The sequence below is a fragment of the Squalius cephalus genome (assembly GCF_949319135.1).
Source record: "Squalius cephalus genome assembly, chromosome: 13".
Taxonomy (NCBI): Eukaryota; Metazoa; Chordata; class Actinopteri; order Cypriniformes; family Leuciscidae; genus Squalius; species Squalius cephalus.
The window spans coordinates 15244166-15263778 of NC_137134.1; the positions used below are offsets into that span (position 1 = coordinate 15244166).

General features: G+C 38.3%; 1 protein-coding gene across 1 annotated transcript; it reads left to right on the forward strand.

The window, feature by feature from the left end:
* Positions 1-203: 203 nt before the first annotated feature.
* c3b.2 (complement component c3b, tandem duplicate 2) lies at positions 204-19389 on the forward strand. The gene is made up of 42 exons (XM_079891472.1): positions 204-319; positions 420-455; positions 613-639; positions 893-1085; positions 1215-1377; positions 1475-1545; positions 1647-1738; positions 2001-2083; positions 2164-2251; positions 2356-2458; positions 2559-2673; positions 2757-2872; positions 3087-3242; positions 3726-3935; positions 4016-4216; positions 5628-5786; positions 5867-5996; positions 7673-7735; positions 7870-8422; positions 8498-8583; positions 10234-10373; positions 10456-10665; positions 10780-10846; positions 11123-11209; positions 11350-11553; positions 11643-11718; positions 11801-11960; positions 12070-12180; positions 12260-12404; positions 12491-12654; positions 12746-12901; positions 14668-14727; positions 14832-14922; positions 15864-15915; positions 16004-16091; positions 16646-16735; positions 16832-16937; positions 17274-17363; positions 17440-17523; positions 17596-17676; positions 18536-18683; positions 18760-19389. Exons 1-42 carry the CDS (start codon positions 246-248, stop codon positions 18902-18904), a joined length of 5274 nt encoding a protein of 1757 aa, XP_079747598.1. The 5' UTR covers positions 204-245; the 3' UTR covers positions 18905-19389.
* The last annotated feature ends 224 nt before the right edge of the window (positions 19390-19613 follow it).

Consider the following 19613-nt stretch of genomic DNA (forward strand, 5'->3'; position numbering starts at 1 on the left):
TAAAATGATGTTTGGCAATGTTTTAAGAGTTTCTAATGCTGAAATCATGTTGCCTATGTGTATGTTGCCAGATATGGCTGGTGCTTAGAATAATGCAAACATTACACAAGAGTTTCTCAAAGTTTGAAGTTTCAAAGTTTGAAGATAGCGGTGGTCTGGTTTAGTGGGAGGGATTTTGAGGTATTACAGCTCTCCCGTTGATGTTTCGGACATTTTATGAGTCGTCACTCAGTCCTAAGGACGATATGCTCCTTCCACTGCTGATATGGACGACTTTGCTCTGTCACATCTCCGATGGCCAGGCTTCCTCTCAAAGACAGTGCGTTTAATATTATATTAATAACGTTTAATAATGTGTAAATGTTCTCATTGTCTTGAAGAAGTTGATTTAAAGTGTGTTTATCTTGTCAATTGAACAGCAAGAGGACAGTTTGGGGACCTAATATGCGAGTACCGTATGTAGTCTATATCTTTTTTGTGTGTTGTGTATTTTGTGCTTCTGAGATAATTGTTTGAAAAACTTTCATGGATATAAAATTCTCAGTATTGATTTTTGTTGTATGTAAAATCAAGTAGGGTTTATCTGTAAGTGAGTGTGTTCTGTGTTGACAGTGAGCCGGTTATTGACCCGTCTCCGACGTAAGTACACAACAGTCCTCTGACCTGAGTTGGTTAACACACACTGTAACACACTTCTTTTATTTTTTTAGTTTAGAAATATTCTTTTTGAACGTCAGGCTATTCAATTTATTTTCTTTTAGGTCAGACCACTTTGACATTTTTAACTTATTTTACCACAAAAACAAAATCATTTAAAATGTCTTAATTTGAAAATTGAAAACATGTTTCCCATCGAAGTTATGTGTGCTTGGATGTGTATGTTTTGGTTTAGGTTTTCTATTCTAGCTCCAGCAAAGATAAGGCCTGGAACAAAACTGAACATCCTGCTTGAGGGTCAGAATCTGGCCCGGGTACTAAAAGTCGATATCCAGGTCTATGACTATCCAGTCTCCGAAACTGTCTATTGGCGGGACACAGTTATCCTCAAGTCAGACAACAACTACAGCGCCCTCAAGACCATTGAGGTGAATTTATGTATGAATGTATTTGATCTTGGTTGGTTTAAACTTGGTTGGTTAAAGTTCTCACTTGTTTGAGACATTGCTCATGTTGCATGCTGAACCTAAATGTAATAAAATACGGTCTTTTGCCAGATTGATCCAAATGTGCTACTTCCAGATGGAAAGAAGAAATATGTGAAGCTGGTTGCTCAGTTCGGCCACTTCCATCGTGCAGAAAGAGTAATAACAGTGTCGTTCCGCACTGGACACATCTTCATTCAGACTGATAAACCTGTTTACAACCCTGGAGATGCAGGTCAGCTCTCACATGCTGTTGAGCACATTGATATCATCAATTATTAGTGCATTGTTCAATCCTTTTTGTTTTCCTTGATCACTCCGGAATTTTCCAGTGCGTTCCAGGGCTTTTGTATCTGATTCAGAATTCCGTGCTTCTGAGAAAACCATATCTCTTGAGATTCAGGTGATTGTCGCTGGCATTGACATAAGCGTCATTACAGTTTGCAAGGCAACAGTTTATTTATCTTCAACAATGTTTTATGGCTCAATTGGCTCATGTTTCAGAATCCAGATGGTATTGCAGTTCATGGTATTTCCAGAGCCAAAGCAATAGATGGGATACTATCTGACACCTACCTCCTCTCCACTATAGTCAAGTATGCATATAGAACTGTTCATTTGTGGTTTATAGTATAATTACACAATTAGTATAGTTTGTGTGTTTAAATGTAATTATCTCTGATTTATAATTAATTAAACATTCAATATTTTAAATTGTTATATAAATATATATATATATATATATTTAATTAAAATTTAAGATCATAAAATAATGTAATTTATATTTAATATTATATATTAATATAATTATAATACATTTTGATTTACCCTGTGCTGCTGATCTTTTTGATTTTCCAGAGAGGGCAAGTGGAAAGTTGTTGCAAAGTTTGATCAGGGAAAAGAGAACATTTTCAGCAGAGAGTTTGAAGTAAAGAAATATGGTAAGCAATTCATATAATCTTCAGATTCTTATTTATTTCCCTCTGTCGGTGGGTTAACGCCATTTCTTCTTGCTCCCAAGTGCTCCCAGCGTTCAATGTCACTTTGACTCCAAAGACGTCCCACCTCGGTCTAGATGCAGATAAGCTGGAAGTAGAAGTAACAGCCAGGTGTGTGAATCAAACTCTGAATTTCTGAACAGTGACGTATTGAATTCAACATTCATAACTGTCCAAAAACCTTTTAAGTGAATATCTGTGAATATTTTTTCCAGGTATCTTTATGGTGAACCAGTGCAAGGTGTTGCATATGTGCTGTTTGGTATTGAAATAAATGGTGAGAAGAAGAGACTCACATCTATGAAGCAACTGAATGATGTAAGTGGTTAAACAAGAAAAAAACTTCACTTTAAGTATCTTAAACATTAAATCAGCTTTGTAGAAAGAGACTTTTGTAATTATGTTTTATAAATTGCAGCTGAAGGGAGGAATTGTTAGTTTGACTATGGAGGAGATAAAGAGGGTCTATCCTGACACGAACAGCCTAGTGGGGTCTTCTGTGTACGTCAAAGCGTCAGTAATGACCAGCTCAGGTGGGGAAATCAGTAAATATCAGCGTTTGCCTCTGAGTTTTCCTCTCTGAAAACACTCTTACGTCTTAAGACTTTCTTCTCAGGTAGCGACCTTGTGGAAGCAGAGATATCCGGCATTAAAATAGTAATATCACCCTACATGCTGTCCATCAGGGACACACCAAAGTATTTCAAACATGGCCTGCCATTTGGCATGACGGTAATTTACTTTCTGTTGCGACATTTACTGCTTTAAGGGATAGTTCACCCTTCATTTCATTCCTGTGTGATTCATTTTAGTTAATTCCCAAGGCATTTCTAATTTTAAGTTTTTCTTTTTTTTACAAATATATACAGTATATATATAATAGAATTGTTGATTTTAGCACATGACGGTAGCATTATTACAAATTAGTTTGTATTTTGTTGCTTAGGTTGCAGTGAGTAACCATGACGGCTCTCCAGCCCCTAATATTCCTGTTAAAATCAGCTTTCTTGAAAGCCCAATCAGTGTTCACAGCGGCATCATCCAAGTCTACATCAACATGCCTAACACGGCCAGCTCATATGGTAAATCACAGATACTGAAAGTAAGTCACTCACAGAAAAAACATACACACACAATAGAAACATATATATATATATACACACAGGGCATATGATAAGTCCTTTACATGCAATCTGCAAGCTATTACATCATTACTCCATGGCACAAGCTGATTGGCCTCTGCTGATCCTGCAGCCAATGATATTGCTTGCTCAACATTTAAATAGTCTGGTTCAGTGTTTGCTGTAAGCTAGTCCTGCAGTGCGCTATCAGAGTTCCTCTGAACCCCTCCACCTCCCGCAGCTCCACCTGCCTAGATCTATGCATGTCTATTTATGCACCAGCAGCATATCTTGCTTGCTCACAGCAGCGTGTTTGTGTATCTATTAGAAGAAGCAAGTCCATACTTACTCTGAAGCAGCGTAGCAGATCTAGTCCACCAAGACAAAATACATTAACATTGCCATATTTATTAACCTGCCAAAACTACCCAGAGACTTGTCATGATTGACGTATTCATGTGTAGGTGGAGACAACGAATCCTTCACTGAAACCAGAACAGCAGGCTGTTTTAGAAGTGCATGTGGAGCCATATTCCCCTCATTCCGGCTACAGGAACTTCCTGCATATCTCAGTGGGTCTCAATCGAGTGGTGGTGGGCGACAGAATCAACGTCGAAGCGCACATCAAATCCCCACCAAATCAAAAAAAGTTTGTGGAGCATCTGACGTATGCCGTGAGTATGACACTTGGGGCATTTTGGGATGAAAATGACTGCAATCTTGGTATTGATTACCCTTACAATTGTTTCTATAGGTGTTAAGCAAGGGAAATATAATCCATGCTGGGAGAATGAATGTCAAAGACCTGGCTGTCATAAACATTCCTCTGCTGGTTACCACAGAAATGCTACCTGCCTTTCGGATTGTGGCGTACTACATTTTGCCATGGAAATATAATGCGGAAGTGGTGGCAGATTCTGTGTTTGTTGATGTGGAGGACCGGTGTGTAGGTTCGGTGAGTTCATGTGGTGACCTAGCCTGGGAAAACCCAGATAAACTTCCGGCAAATTTAGATTTGTTCTGCAAGTAGTCTGGGAAAGAGCCCATTCAAGCCGATTTCTAATCCGTCCAAATCGAGGCACCAATCAGAAATGTTGAGGCGGGCTTTACACGATGACGATCGCTCTGATTGGTTTTAGGTCTATCCAATTGCGCCCAGAGGCATTTGAGCGACGTCCGTTGGTGAAGCGCACAAACTTTTAAATGCATTATTATATTCAAATTGCAAACACACGAGGACAGTCTCCATGAAAGACCCACTGGCAGATGAACGTGCTACTACATTTCTCTCCGAAACGGTAGGAAATTAAATTAGATTTAATAGAGGATTTTAACTGTGACAAGATGATTGACAGGGCAGTTTACGTGACAGGATGCACGCGACATCCGTCCGATAAAGATGACGAAGTAGTATGTCCCAAAGCTTGCCTACTTTTTTGCTACACATTCAAAAGTAAATACCTTTTCTTCACAAAAAGAGTACATACTTTTATGGCGTAGTGTAACTTAGGCGAATTGGGACGCAGCATATGGCTGTACACGATGACGATCACTCTGATTGGTTTTAGATCTATCCAATTGTGCCCAGAGGCATTTGAGCGACATCCGTTGGTGACGCCCCTTTGGAAATGAGTTATTAATGAAGCTTTGCCAGACCATAACTCAGTTACTACTGAGAATGGTCTAGTTTTAACCAGGCTAGTGGTATCCATAAGAAATTATTAACATTGCATGATTCTAGCACTTAACGCCTATTTTTCAATAATGTGGCTTTTAAACCACTTAAAGGTGCATTGTGTAATATTTAGGAGGATCTGTTGACAGAAATGCAATATCATATACATAACTATGTTGTCAGTGGTGTATAAAGACCTTACTTAATGAACCGTTATGTTTTTATTACCTTAGAATGAGCCATTTCTATCAACAAACACCGCGGATCCTCTTACATCGACATGTTTCTACAGGAGCCCTAAACGCACACGTTTCGTCACTATGTTGTTCTTCATGCAAAGAAGCTAGCTAAAGTCAGTGAATAAACAATGATGAACAAGTAACAATAATATTCGCAATAACATATTGTTTTACTGAATAATTAAGTAAACCTAATTTCTTAATTTTTCTTTGTAAAGAAACCTCATTATTTAACTGGCTACAAGATCTTTTCCTGTCCGCCACCGTAACCTCTGTTGGTTGCAATTCGCAACCTCACCACTAGATCCCGCTAAAAATTACACAGTGCACCTTTAAGAGGTTACTTTGTCCGCAAAAAAAAAGGCCATATAAGTTTAATGCCATAATAGTGGCTTACATTCGTTTATTTATGAGTGCATTATTTTATTTGAGTGTTTTTATGATTGTATTAGCTCAGTGTAGGATCAGTGGAGGGAGAAAAACTCAATTACTACTCACCAGGCAGCAGCTTTAAATTTGAAGTGAAAGGTGACCCGGGAGCAAAGGTCAGCCTGGTTGCGGTGGATAACGCCATCTTTCTGTTGAGTAAAAACCGCCTGACGCAGAAGAAGGTGAGTGACGACGTTATTTTCACTGTACTCTCCAGAACCTTCTCCAGGGCCTCATTGACACTCATGACTCTTTCACTCAGGTGTGGGAGGTGGTGGGACAGGGCGATATGGGCTGCACCTCAGGAGGAGGCAAGAATAATATGGGTGTTTTCAGTGATGCAGGACTGATGTTTTATTCCAGCAGAGGAAGTTCCACTGACTACAAAAAAGGTCCTTCACACACACAGCATTAACATCTAATCAATTTGACTAGAATAAATGTCATTACACTACCATTCAAAGATTGGAACATATTTAAAGTTTTTTAAAGTCCTTTATGTTCATCACAGCTGCATTTATTTGATCAAAAATACAGTAAAACAGCAATATTGTGAAATATTTTTACAGTTGAAAATAACTATTTTGTATTTGAATATATTGTGTACTGTGATCAAAGCATCATTACTCCAGTCTTCAGTGTCACATGATCCTTCAGAATCATTCTAACATGCGGTTTTGATGCTCATTATTATTATCAGTGTTTTATAATATTATTATTATTATTATAATATTATAATATTATTATCAGTGCTTTTTTTATAATACATTTTTGTTCAGGATTTTAGAATAGAAAGTTCAAAAGAACAGCATTTATTTGAAATATTAATCTTTTGTAGCATTTTAAATGTATTAACTGCCACTTTTGATCAATTTAATGCTTACTTGATGAATTAATGTATAACTTTCTTTCAAATACTACTGACCCTGAACGGTTATATTTATAAAACAAGTCCAAAGCTTCAGAATTAGGCAAAGATAATGAGGATGGCAACAACACAAAATTGCACAAAAATGGCAAACTCTAAATGATTTTACAGTCCTGTTCCCCATGTACATACTATATACTTATTATAGTAATTGCAATAACTGTGTACTAACCTTAAACAATGTAGTTACCTTATATTAACCTGTACTTTCTACTTTCTAATGTACACTTTGCACATAAGTCCCATGTACAGTAAAATAAAGTGCAACCAAATGTCTAATCAAAAATACAGGACACATACATCCCATTTTTAGGCAACAGTTGTTATGCATCCTTTCAAAACTCCTACCCATGGTTAAAGTCCCCCTGTGGTGAAAATCAAGCTTTTAATGTTGTTTAAATGTCTATGTGGTGTTTTAAGATGCTTTAAGACAAAACATGTGCAAATTCATAAGTCAACTTCATTGCTGAGTATTTTCTCCTTCTCAAGTGAACCAAAAACACGGTTTGAAATCGCTGGTGTTTCTGACGTCACAAACTATCTTGTAACCAATCAGGTCAGCGTGTGACTGTCAACGAGTGGATCTATGAGCTGGTGTGAGTGAGTGAGTGAGTGGAGGCGGGGCTCATTTGCATATTCAAGGGTGTAGAGTTACATTCAAACCATTTTAAGACATGAAGAATTTTTTTCAAGGAAAAAAACGTTCAATATGTTATTTTGGTGATCAAAGATGAGTTTTAAGGGATAATTATTGACTACAGGGGGACTTTAACACTGTAATGTATTGCAGATTAATGGCAAAGTAACATTATGGCAATAATATCAAATATCATTGGTATTACGTTGAGATGCTCTCTAGGGTGATCTTGACCTTCAGCATCCACGTCCCATTCGCCATGGTTTCACAGCGATGCCATAGAAGAACCATTTTTGGTTCCCCAAAGAACCTTTCAGTGGTCAGTTCTTAAAACCATTTTTTTCTTAGAGTGAAAAACATTTCAAAGAACCTTTTTCCACCATCAAGAACCTTTAGTGGAATGGAAAGGTTCCATGGATGTTAAAGGTTCTTCATGGAACCGTAGAAGCCAATAAAGAACCTTTATTTTTAAGAGTGTATTTCTTTTGGTTTGTTTGGAACAGATTGCTCCAGTAAATCTAGAAGAAGACGTTCTGCTGCCAAACTGCAGCTCAGAGAGCAGCTGGGTGAGTCGCTGTGCATCAGAAAACTTTAAAAAGTTTGATATTTTAAAGTTTGTTGACAAGTGTTAGCAAAAGCGCTAGCCAAAATGAGCGAGTCGAGCTAATGCGCCCTGCCTTAACACGTTCTTGTCTCTCAGAGAAGGTATATTCTGACGAGCTCCTGCAGAGATGTTGTGTGGACGGCATGCGGGAGATTCCCATGCCCTATTCGTGCTACCGCCGCTCCCTCTACATCACAGAGGACTGGAGCTGCGTGTTAGCTTTCCTCCGCTGTTGCGCACAGTACAGAGGGGAGGAGCTTGGTGTCGTTACCAGGCCCCCGACGACCACCCCTACACCCACCACCACCCCTACACCCACCACCACCTTCATCCCTAGACCCACCTTCGGTCGCCTTCATTTACCTATGCTTAATCGTGGACGTGGCTTGGATTATTTTACCTTTTCAGATCGTGTTGAGGTTGCCGAATCTGTCGTCCTCGAATCTTCCTTCCAAAGACTTGGGGTGTCACCAAGCAGGGACAGGCATGTTGAAAGAATGAACGTGGAGGTGGTGGAGGAGGAGGAAGAGGAGCAAGAGTTCGATGAAGATGATTTAGCTGACATAGAAGACATTTACGTGCGCACCAAGTTCTTCGAGTCGTGGCTGTGGACTGACATCAGACTGCCCAGCGCACCCAAGTCTGATGGGTAAGAGTTTGACTTAGACTCAGTGAAGAAGTCCCACTTTTATCATGTTCACTGATGAAGTGTTTGTTATTCCAGGCTAGCTGTGTTTTCAGTGGACACGGTTCTTCCTGACAGTATCACTCAGTGGGGGTTTCTGGCCGTCAGTGCCTCGCCTGAGAAGGGTAAAGAGTCTCGTCTGAAGATCATCTGTTTGTCTGGGCAGAGCTCCTTTATATGGTCATAGTGATAGCTGAATAATTACAATGAAAAGATATAAATTATGATCTTTTTTATTAGATTTTAATGCTATATGAGCCATTTCTGCACATGAATTTGGAATATATTAATAATTAATATTTAGCTTTTAATGCAACAAGACAAGCATTTCTGCATATGAATTATGGATATATTATTAATAATAATTATTATTATTTAGCTTTTAATGCAACATAAACATATGAATGTGATATTTTAATAATTGCTTAACTATTAATGGTACCTGTCAAGCGTTTTTGCATATGAACTATGAATATAATAATGCTTAGCTTTTAATGCTACATGCCTAGCATTTCTGCATACAAATTATGAATATTTAAAAAAGTATTATTTCGCTTTTAATGCTACGTGCCAAGCATTTCTTCATAAGAATTTAAAATATTTTTTAGTAATAGTTATTTAGCTTTTAATGCTACAAGTCAAATTAATTATGGATATTTTATTAATAATTATTTAGGCTTTAATGCTATATGTAATGCATTTCTGCATATAAATTATGTATATTTTAATAATATTTATTTAGCTTTAAATGCTACAAGTCTAATTAATTATGGATATTTTATGAATAATTATTTAGGCTTTAATGCTATATGCCAATTTATTATGAGTATTTTATTAATAACTATTTAGCTTTTAATTCTGTCAAATATTTCTGCATATAATTTACAAATATTCTACTAATAGTTATTTAACTTTTAATGCTACATGTCAAATTAATGATGAATTATTTATCAATAATTATTTACATTTTAATGTTACATGTCAAATTAATTATTCATTATTTATCAATAAATAGAATGTTAATGCTACATGTAACACGTATGGAAGCTTGTTTCCGCCACAGAATAAAACATTTTAAAAGATAATTGCGACTTTTTATCTCACAATTGCGAGTTTACATCTCACAATTCTGACTTTATTTCTCAGAATTACGACTTTATATCACGCAATTCTGACATTATAATACGCAATTGGGAGATATAAAGTCAGAATTGCATGATATAAAGTCGCAATTGCGTCTTATAAAGTCAGAATTGTGAGATAAACTATTCTGAGGTAAAGAAAAAAAAAAAGTCAGTCTTTTTTTCCCCCTTAGAATTGGACTTTATATCTCACAATTCTGAGAAAAGATGTCAGAAGATATAAACTCGCAATTATGTTATAAAATCAGAATTGTGTGATATAAAGTCGCAATTGCGAGAAAAAAAGTCCGAATTCTGACTTTATAACACGCAATTGTGACTTTATTTCACGCAATTCTGACTTTATCTCTCACAATTCTGAGAAATAAAGTCAGAATTGCGAGATGTAAACTCGCAATTGTGAGATAAAAAGTCGCAATTATCTTTTAAAATGTTTTATTCTGTGGCGGAAACAAGCTTCCATACAAATTACTGTTTAGCTTTTAGTGCTACATATGAAGTATTTCATCATGAACTAAGAATATTTTAATAATTATTATTTAGCTTTTCATGCTACATATCAGACATTTCTGAGAATGAATGTGAAAATGTCCCTGAGAATGAGATTACTCCTGGTTTGTGAACCTCTCGCAGGTTTCTGTGTAGCTGAACCTTATAACGTGCGATCGTGGAAGCCGTTCTTCATAGACCTGCGGTTGCCTCACTCAGTGTCCAGAAATGAACATGTGCAAATCAAAGCTGTGGTCCACAACTACATGAACTCAAAACTGGAGGTTAGATTCACACCATCATCCAACAATCACACTCCCACTCTATTGTCTCTGTGACCTGACCTGAACAACCGTCTGTTTGTAGGTAATGGTGATCCTGGATAAGACAGAGGACATGTGTAGCGTGGCATTTAGCGGACCCCACAGACAGCAGGTTTCGGTGCAGGCCAGCTCCTCCAAGCTCATTACATACACTATCATCCCCCTCAAAACAGGACAGCTCCCCCTACAGGTCACAGCCATTGCGGCCTCCTTCATGGGGGATGATGCAGTGAGGAAGAATCTACGTGTGGTAGTAAGTTACTAAATCCTGCGTAATATTGAACATATTTTACATTAGATATTAATTACATGTTCGTACACGTTTTTAGTAACTGTCTGGGATATGATGCTATATCTTGTGTTTTAGGTAGAAGGCATCCAGACAATTAAAGTGAGGAGTTTTGTGTTGAACCCCATTCAGAAAGGAGACAGTGGTAAGACTGGTTGGAAATCATGAGATTATTAATGATCAATGCAATAACACACACAAAAAACATTTAATTAACTTAAATTCTTGCCTTTGTAAAATCACGCTTTTAAAAAAAATTGTTTCAGCAGCAGTGTAACACAATATAAATGGGTCTTGATGCATGAAAAGTATATGTTATATTATTAAAATGTATATGTTCATTTCAATAATTTATTCATGTTATGATTTCATTTATATATTTTTGTTATAATAAATGATTAAAAATTTCCTTTTGTCTCAGCTGGGAGACAGATGATAGAAGTGGAGAAGATGCAGCTGGACGCCGTTGTACCAAGATCTCTGCCGGAGACATTTGTCAATGTCAGAGGTTTGCCATTTTATTAAGCAATATTCATGATATTATGAAATGGTATTAACACTCAATTACATAATGGAAATTTATGTGAATGAACAAAACTGGGAAATTCTTGACCCAGTTTTGTACTGATCTGTATGTGTGTTTTTCAGGTGATTTGCTGGCAGACAGCATTGATAACTCCATTCAGGATGACTCGCTGGCATCACTGATCCGCATGCCCGGCGGGTGCGTGGAGCAGAACCTGGCCACCATCACACTGCCCCTCATTGCTGCCCATTACTTGGACCGCAGTGCAAAATGGGACGTTGTGGGAGTAAGTCGCAGAGAAGAGGCCATCAAATACATTCAAAGAGGTGCAATGACAGACAAACAGGGATTAACTGCATTCTTTCAGATATGATTAAAATCGATTATTTATATTCTATTGTTTTTTCATTTACAGGTTACGAAAATCAACTTAATTATCGGAAAACGGATGACTCGTACCCTCCCTACGCCAAAGAAGGCACAAGCACATGGTATTCATGCTAGCACTAAACTATAGCACTATATTGAACGTTTCCTTGTAAAGTTAATGTGTCTTTGTTATGTCCGTCTCAGGGTCACTGCATATGTGGTAAAGGTGTTCTCCATGGCACACTCGTTTATCAGTGTCAATGAGAAGCATCTGTGTGGCCCTCTGCTGTACCTTCTCAAGAATAAACAGCGTCCAGATGGATCCTTTCAGGAGAACAATCCTGTCTACGACACCAGTATGACGGTGAGAATTTATAACTGTGATTGCACTAGTTTCATGATCATCTATAAAAGGGGACCACTGTCATCTGAATGCTTTCTCACAGTACTAGCTAACACGTTTTGTGATGCAGGGAGGCCTGCGTGGCTCTGAATCCAAAGTGTCTCTGACTGCATTCGTGCTCATTGCTTTGGCAGAGGCACAAAACGCTGTTACCTGCCAAGAGCCAGGCCTTGACGTACAGGTAACGTCACTCTTTAACACGGATAAAAAATTGAATATTCAATGATGCTAATTGTATTTTCTACATTCGATCATTGCAGGACAAGTCCAGAAAAGCAGCGATTTACATAAGAGAGCATTTCCCCCGGCTGTCGAGGCCGTACACAGCGGCTATAGCATGCTACGCCTTAGCAGTCTCCAACCACGGCTGCATGAAGAGCATGTTGCTAAAATTAGCCTCACCTGGTACATAGCTTTTGAAAACAAAAATATAAAACATGTTGCTTTTTGTGGGCTTGTCTTTCTCATCTTTCTTTATTTTCTGTCTACAGATCGTACCCACTGGCCTGACTCTGATAATTATTTCTTCACGCTGGAAGCTACAGGCTACGCATTGTTAGCGCTTATCAAAAGCGGCCACATGGAAGAAGCAGCCGCCCCCTTTCAATGGCTGAGCGAGAAGCGGGGCATTGGGGGAGGGTACGGCTCTACTCAGGTAAAAATCTTGTGTAAACCTTTACTAATTGTCTTACATTTGTATTTAAGGTACATGGTTATTCATATAATGACTGTTTTTCTCCCATCAGTCTACTATGGTAGTGCTACAGGCCCTGTCTGAGTACCTCGTGAAGAGCCCTCCTCCTACTGACCTCAATTTATTGGTGCAGCTCAGTGTTCCCGGTCGCAGTGACGTACGCTGGACCTTCAATCCCGAAGTTGCTTACGTGGCCCGATCTTCACGGGTGCGATAGTATATCTTTCAAACTCTCTTTTACAGTTTCATTCAAAATGTTTATTGGCAAAATGTACAGCCTTTCAGCTGTTTACAATGAACAAATCAAACAAAAGTAATTATAGCTCAACACAACAAATGTTGTGTGGTTCCCCCAAATTCAACTGAAAATGCAACTTTTAATGACTTCTGCAGTCTAAAAATGATTCAAGCCCTTCATGGCACGCATTTTTATTACTTAGTAGAGCACGCTTTTGCTGTAATGACCTGCTGCAAATGAGGCAGCATTTCTGAGGAAACTTAGCCCATTCCTCATGAGCAACGGCCTCCAGTTCAGTGATATTCTTGGGTTTGCGTGTTGCGAGCCTTCTTCAAATCCCACCAGAGATTTTCTATGGGGTAATCTATGGGGTTCAAGAAAGGTTTCCAGTGCCAGAGGATATAAAGCAGCCGCAGAGCACCACCATGCTTAACTGTAGGCAGAGTGTTGTTTTAAGCATATGCTTCATTCTTCTTCCTCCAGACATACTTCTGATTCAGAGGGCCGGAAAAGTTCCAATTTTGTTTCATCGCTCCACAGAACAGAACCTCAGAACCTCTGTGGGTTATTTATATGCTTTTTGGAGCAAATTGGAGCCAACTTTTCTTGTGATTTTGGGTCAGTAGTGGTGTAGTTCTTGGAGTTCTGGCATGGAAACTGCATGCGTTTATTACTCGCCCTACTGTGCAGCTGAAACCCCAGTGCCTGTTGCCACCAAGTCTTGCTGCAGGTCTTTTGCAGTCTCTCAAGGGTTTTTCTGAACCTGCCTTCCTAGAAATCTGGTTGCAGCGGTTGATAGCTTCTTTTTTCTGCCCCGTCCAGGACAGTGTAACCACTGTTCCTTTAACTTTGAACTTGCGAACTATGCTTCCAACTGTGTCACTAGAAACATTTCGTGCCTTCGCAAACTTTTTGTATCCTGTTTGTGAAGGGCGACGATATCTTCTCTTAACTTTTTGGACCATTCTTTTGATTTCGAACATGCAGTCAAACGTGACACTCAACAAACCTAGCCAGTTCAGATATTTCATGTGTTTTAGCTCAAGCACACCTGGTTCAACTAATAAAGCCCTTGATTAGTTGCATCAGGTGTGCTTGAGACAACACCTGTTTTGCAGATTTGTGCTGTTGTGAGGGATTCTATTCAGGGGTTGAATAATTTTGAGACTGTAGAAGTCATTGAAAGTGTCATTTTCAGTTAAATTTGGGGAAACCACTTGAAACATTTGTGTTGAGCTATTTAAATTTTGTTTGATTTGTTCATTGCAAACAGCTGATAGTCTGTAAACTTTGCCAATAATCCTGATTTGCAATGGGGGTTGAATAGTTTTGATTACAACTGTATGTTTTTGTAAATATATATGGTGTTATTATACTGCACAAATATATCAGCTAGCACAGATTCCCTTCACTTTCGCACAAATATACAGTGCTCTCCCTGTCACAGTCACCCTGGTTCCCCCGACAAAAACCCAATAGGATTTTTCCATTGGCGTTTGGATTATTGCAGAAAAAAAGCTTGGTGACCAACAAACGTTTATGATTCTCACATGTTTAGTTCATCAAGATAAATGAAAAAAAGATATGAATTTTTAAGCCTAAATACAGTTGGCAGAAGTTAAAAGCTAAACGTAGGCTATATTAAACGAACTACACCAGGGTTGCATGACTTCAACTTCACCAACACAAAGGCCCTGTACAATAACTACGTTACTCACCTTCATTATCTCTTTCAGGTACCTCTTGACCAGGAATTCACAGTGGTGGCTTCTGGGAAGGGCAAGGGAATTTTGGAGGTGCTAAATGCCCACATCTACACCAAAACATTGAACTATTAAAATATAAAACCAAGACGTAATTTACTTACAATCTTTTCTCTGTTGCATTTTATGTGTCTCAGGTAGTGACTGTGTACCACCAGCTTCCTGATGTGTACGAGAACAGCACGTGTAATGGCTTTCAGTTGGACGTCTCCATTGCTGAGACTAATGGTATGTTCTCTAATCAGTTTATATGGAAAAATTAAAAAAAAAAGTAATTGCAAGTAATTATCTCAAAATTCTGACAATTTTTACAATTTCTCATAGCTGTGAGGTATAAACACGCAACTGTGAGTTCTAAAGTCAGAATTGTGTGTGGGGGGGAGTCACAATTGAGCTGAATTTTTTGTTCTGAGATAAAAAGTCTAAATTAATTATGCATAATTAATTGTATTACTATATTAAGTACATGTAGTAACGTGCATTAATGCTGTCATCACATGCTATCGGAAATTTCCATCTTCCCACTTCTTAAGTTGTATTTACAAGCTCGTCACATCGGAAAGAACAGGAATCATGGAGGATATCAGGTTTATTCTTGCCTATTTATTGGAAAAATGTTATTAAAGCCAAAATTATTTTTAGCGTCCCATTTATTGACAACCATAAACATCCACTGCACTATCTATAGTCAGCTTGGTTGCAATTCTGGAATTTTGGTCAAATGCAGGCTATTTTCGCTGTGTATAAAACATCAATATGCTTCAAATGATTATTCATATATGTAAATATGCACTACTTTAACAACAAGACAAGGCTATGTATCTGTTGTGGAGAAAATAATAAAGAAAACCAGCCACGACAGCAGTAGTTCGGTCCCCTCCGGCATGTTTTAAGTTTATGAAACTTGGGTATCAAAATTATCGCCAAGCTTCCCAGCGGTAAATATGACTTGAGAGTGCGTTCATGTCCAATTTTTAACTAGGAAACTCGTATTTATGATAATTCTGATTAGCATGTGAAGGCAGCATAAGAATACTAAAATAAAGTGTTACCTGGCATTATATCAGTTAATGAAATATATGTTTACTGTGTAAATATACATTAAATCTGTAAAACTCGAAATGTCGAGTTATGTCGTTTTAATTAAGATGCTCTCTGGTCCATTTTAGAAAAAACCCCACCGGATGTAGAAAAGTCCTACAGACTCAATATCCACGTGAGGTGAGCGCTTGTATGCAGTTTGATATCTTATATTTTGCTAGGATATATTATTGTGGTTGCCACAATTCTCTGCTTTGCACCCCCAAAGGGCTCTGGAGGGACGCCAAGTGAGGATGGTTATTCTGGACATCAGCCTGCCCACCGGCTTTGAGCCTGAAAACTCAGATTTAGAGTTGGTAAGACCAAACTCATGACACATTAGCGATAACAGCTAATCATGTAGCTAGCTGTGTTGTAGCCTACCATGCCAACATTTGGAGGCATCACATCTGCACTCCAGACATGAAAGCTCTAACTTTGGCCAAATTTGGCAGGATTACATGTATCTATCATGGAGAATACAATCCCATAATGCATTGCCACAAGCTACATCCAAGATGGTTGAAAAAATCATGAAAATTAGTTGATGTTGATTAAAAATATCATGATTTTTTTCATTCAACACACCAGTGGGCTTTTCTACCCAATATTTGTGTGTACTTTGTATTTTTATGCCAAGGGTATTGTGTTTTTAGCTTAGCAACATGTTAACACTGAACTCTATTGGAAACAATTGTGAGTTGAGTCTATTTGTGTTGCACGCATTTTCTGACTATGAAGAGCGCTTCAAATCTGTCCCCTTGACAGTTAGGATGCTAACTATGTAGGCAGGTAGAATGTATGCAGGAAGGCAAATCATTAGGTTATTGAAGTGATAATGTCAGGATTGATTTTCTTTTTTTTTTTTTAGCTTAAAAATTCAGTAGACCGCTACATTAACAACTTCCAAGTGGTGGACAACCTGAGTGACAGAGGATCCCTCATAATTCACTTGTTTAAGGTAACCTAACAACCACCCTTACAGTTCACACTTGTTTACTATGATGTAAATGAAGGCAACATTGAATATTTGTCTTTGTATGAATGACCCGGACAGGTGTCCAGTACTGAGACAGACATGATCTCATTCAGACTGCATCAGAAATTTAAAGTGGGGCTCCTTCAGCCCTCCACTGTCACAGTTTACCAGTACTACAACAAAGGTTCGTACACACAAAGGTTTGTGAAGTTATACTACTAATCTACACCGTTAAAGGCAAAACCAGCAATGCAGGTTTGAGAGGTGGCGCCCCGTCAAATCTCTCTTGCTTTATTGAGCAAGTTTATTTACTTATTGAGTTACATCTTAACTTTGATAAAGTAATCAAATTATCTAGCCCTTACCTTGTGGCTCACGAACCCCAATTTGAAAACCCGTTTAATCTTATGAATGCTTTGGATTCCCGCACAAGACATGTGAAAAACAGATTATTAAGAATTAGTTCCCATGAATTAGGAAACTAACGGTGTGATTGTGATTATGGTCTTTGCTCTGTCAGATAAGCGCTGTAGCAGATTCTACTCTCCTCCTGAAGACCAACAGCAGCTCGATCAGATCTGCAAAGACGACGTGTGCCGCTGCTCACAGGGTCAGTTCAGCAAGACTATCTTTATGTTTTCAATCAACTTCTCAACTTTAACCAGTTTTAAAACTTCCTTTCATAGGTGACTGTTGTGTAGTGAAAGAAGACTCCTTGTCTTTTGGGACAGAACAGAGGAAGGATGCTGTGTGCAATGGATTACATCATGGTAAAAGTTTCTTTTTGGAGGGGAACAGGTCATGATCTCACCATCTTCTCAATAAATGTGTCTTTTCTTCAGCCTACAGGGTCAAACTGATCAGCGCCAGCCAGAGTCACTATGACCAGTACGAGATGGAGATCGTGCAGGTTATCAAAGAGGGTATGTCTACTACACTCATAAAGGGGACCTATTATGCCCTTTTACAAAAACATTTTAAGAACCCTTTTCCACTATAACGGAAAGGTTCCATGGATGTTAAAGGGTTAGTTCACCCAAAAATGAAAATTTTGTCAGTAATTACTCACCCTCATGTTGTTCCAACCGCGTAAGACCTTCGTTCATCTTCGGAACACAAATTAAGATATTTTTGATGAAATCTGAGAGCTGATCACTTCTCCATAGGCTGCTAGGTGACCGAAACTTGCTGGCCCAGAAAAGTTATTAAAGAGATCGTCAATATAGTCCAAGTGACTACAGTGGCTTAATCTTAAGTATATCAAGCGACGAGAATACTTTTTGTGCGCAAAAACAAACAAAAATAACGACTTTATTCCACTATTCATTTCCTTCTCTCTGGGCCTCGTAGTGTTTTTGCGCAGCGCGTCTGTGTTGCACGTCATCACGCATCACACACATGACCAGCTTCGGCCAATTGTGAGCCTACGTGGTGACGTGTAACACAGACTTAAGATTGAGCCACTGTAGTCACTTGGACTATATTATAGATCTCTTTAATAACTTTTCTGGGCCAGCAAGTTTCGGTCACCTAGAAGCCTATGGAGGAGTGATCAGCTCTCAGATTTCATCAAAAATATCTTAATTTATGTTCCGAAGATGAACGAAGGTCTTACGGGGTTGGAACAACATGAGAGTGAGTAATTACTGACAGAATTTTCATTTTTGGGTGAACTAACCCTTTAAAGGTTGTTCACGGAATCACAAATGCCAATAAAGAACCGTTATTTTGTGTATAATCTTATCTAACCTCATGTACCTCCATACATTTCTGTTTGCGTAGGGACAGAAGAAGGTCTGATCGAGAAGGAAAGACGAATGTTCCTCTCTCATGCGAGCTGTAGGACAGGGCTTGGTTTAAGAGAGGGTCAGGACTATCTGATCATTGGGCCGATCGCTGATGTTTGGCAAGCGGGGAGCACGTCCAACAGGCGAGTAGCGTAATAGCACTGGAAATGTTCATGTTAGGGTCTGTATTTGACTATTCGCTCACGGTTTCCCTCTCAGGTATGTGTATACGCTGGGTAAAGACACGTGGGTCGAGCGCTGGCCGGCTGAGTCTGAATGCGGTGCTGGATCTCCTCTGCAGGAGAAATGCGACAAGCTGAAGAGCTTCGCAACGGCACTGACAGAAAGTGGCTGTCAGTCTTGAGACAAATGCTGTTCTTTGAATATACTGATGAATTTTGGCATGTTTATTGGGTTTTTTTTAGTCCACAGAAGAAAAACAAATCTGTTATTGCTAGTAAATTTCTCAATTAATTACAAAGAAACTGCAAGTAGACATAGACTGAAATAGTATTTTATATACTCCAATAATCTTTGTTTTGTTTACAACTTCGAAAATGCATGTGTGTAAAGAAAACAACTACCAAAAAATGCAATCAATGCTTAATCTGTACCAGAAGCTTAACACAAAAAAACCCTAATACTCTGATGTCATATTATACTGTATATCATTGATAAAAGTGTTACAGAGCTGTGCTGTTATGTTGAATGTTTTATTTATTTATTTAGAAACACTATAATATGCGCCTAGACTGAACATTGTAATACTGTACATGATGTCACCGTTTTCACAAATTCATGTTTTTGTAGTTTAATCTGAGACAATAAAGTTATTGTTTTTAAAAACTTGCACTTTGAAACCAATTTTCAGAAGTTTGCGTTTTCAGGCACCCAAAACGCCATCGTCGTGTAAAAGAACGGCGAAAACACATAAAAAGTCTTCTGTTTTCAGTTGAAAACGGTGTTAAAACTAAATTAAAACATGTTTAGTTTTGACATTACGTGTTCAGTCTAGGCGCATAATGTTTGTTTATTTACAAAGTGACATCGCCATTTACTGGCCTGACAGCATA

Bases quoted from the DNA above. Each gene is read 5' to 3' on its own strand.
- c3b.2 (XM_079891472.1), top strand. From the start codon at position 246: ATGCTCCTTCCACTGCTGATATGGACGACTTTGCTCTGTCACATCTCC. The intron at 1,086-1,214 runs GTGAATTTATGT...GTCTTTTGCCAG, and splicing joins GCGCCCTCAAGACCATTGAG to ATTGATCCAAATGTGCTACT. The intron at 10,847-11,122 runs GTAAGACTGGTT...CTTTTGTCTCAG, and splicing joins CATTCAGAAAGGAGACAGTG to CTGGGAGACAGATGATAGAA.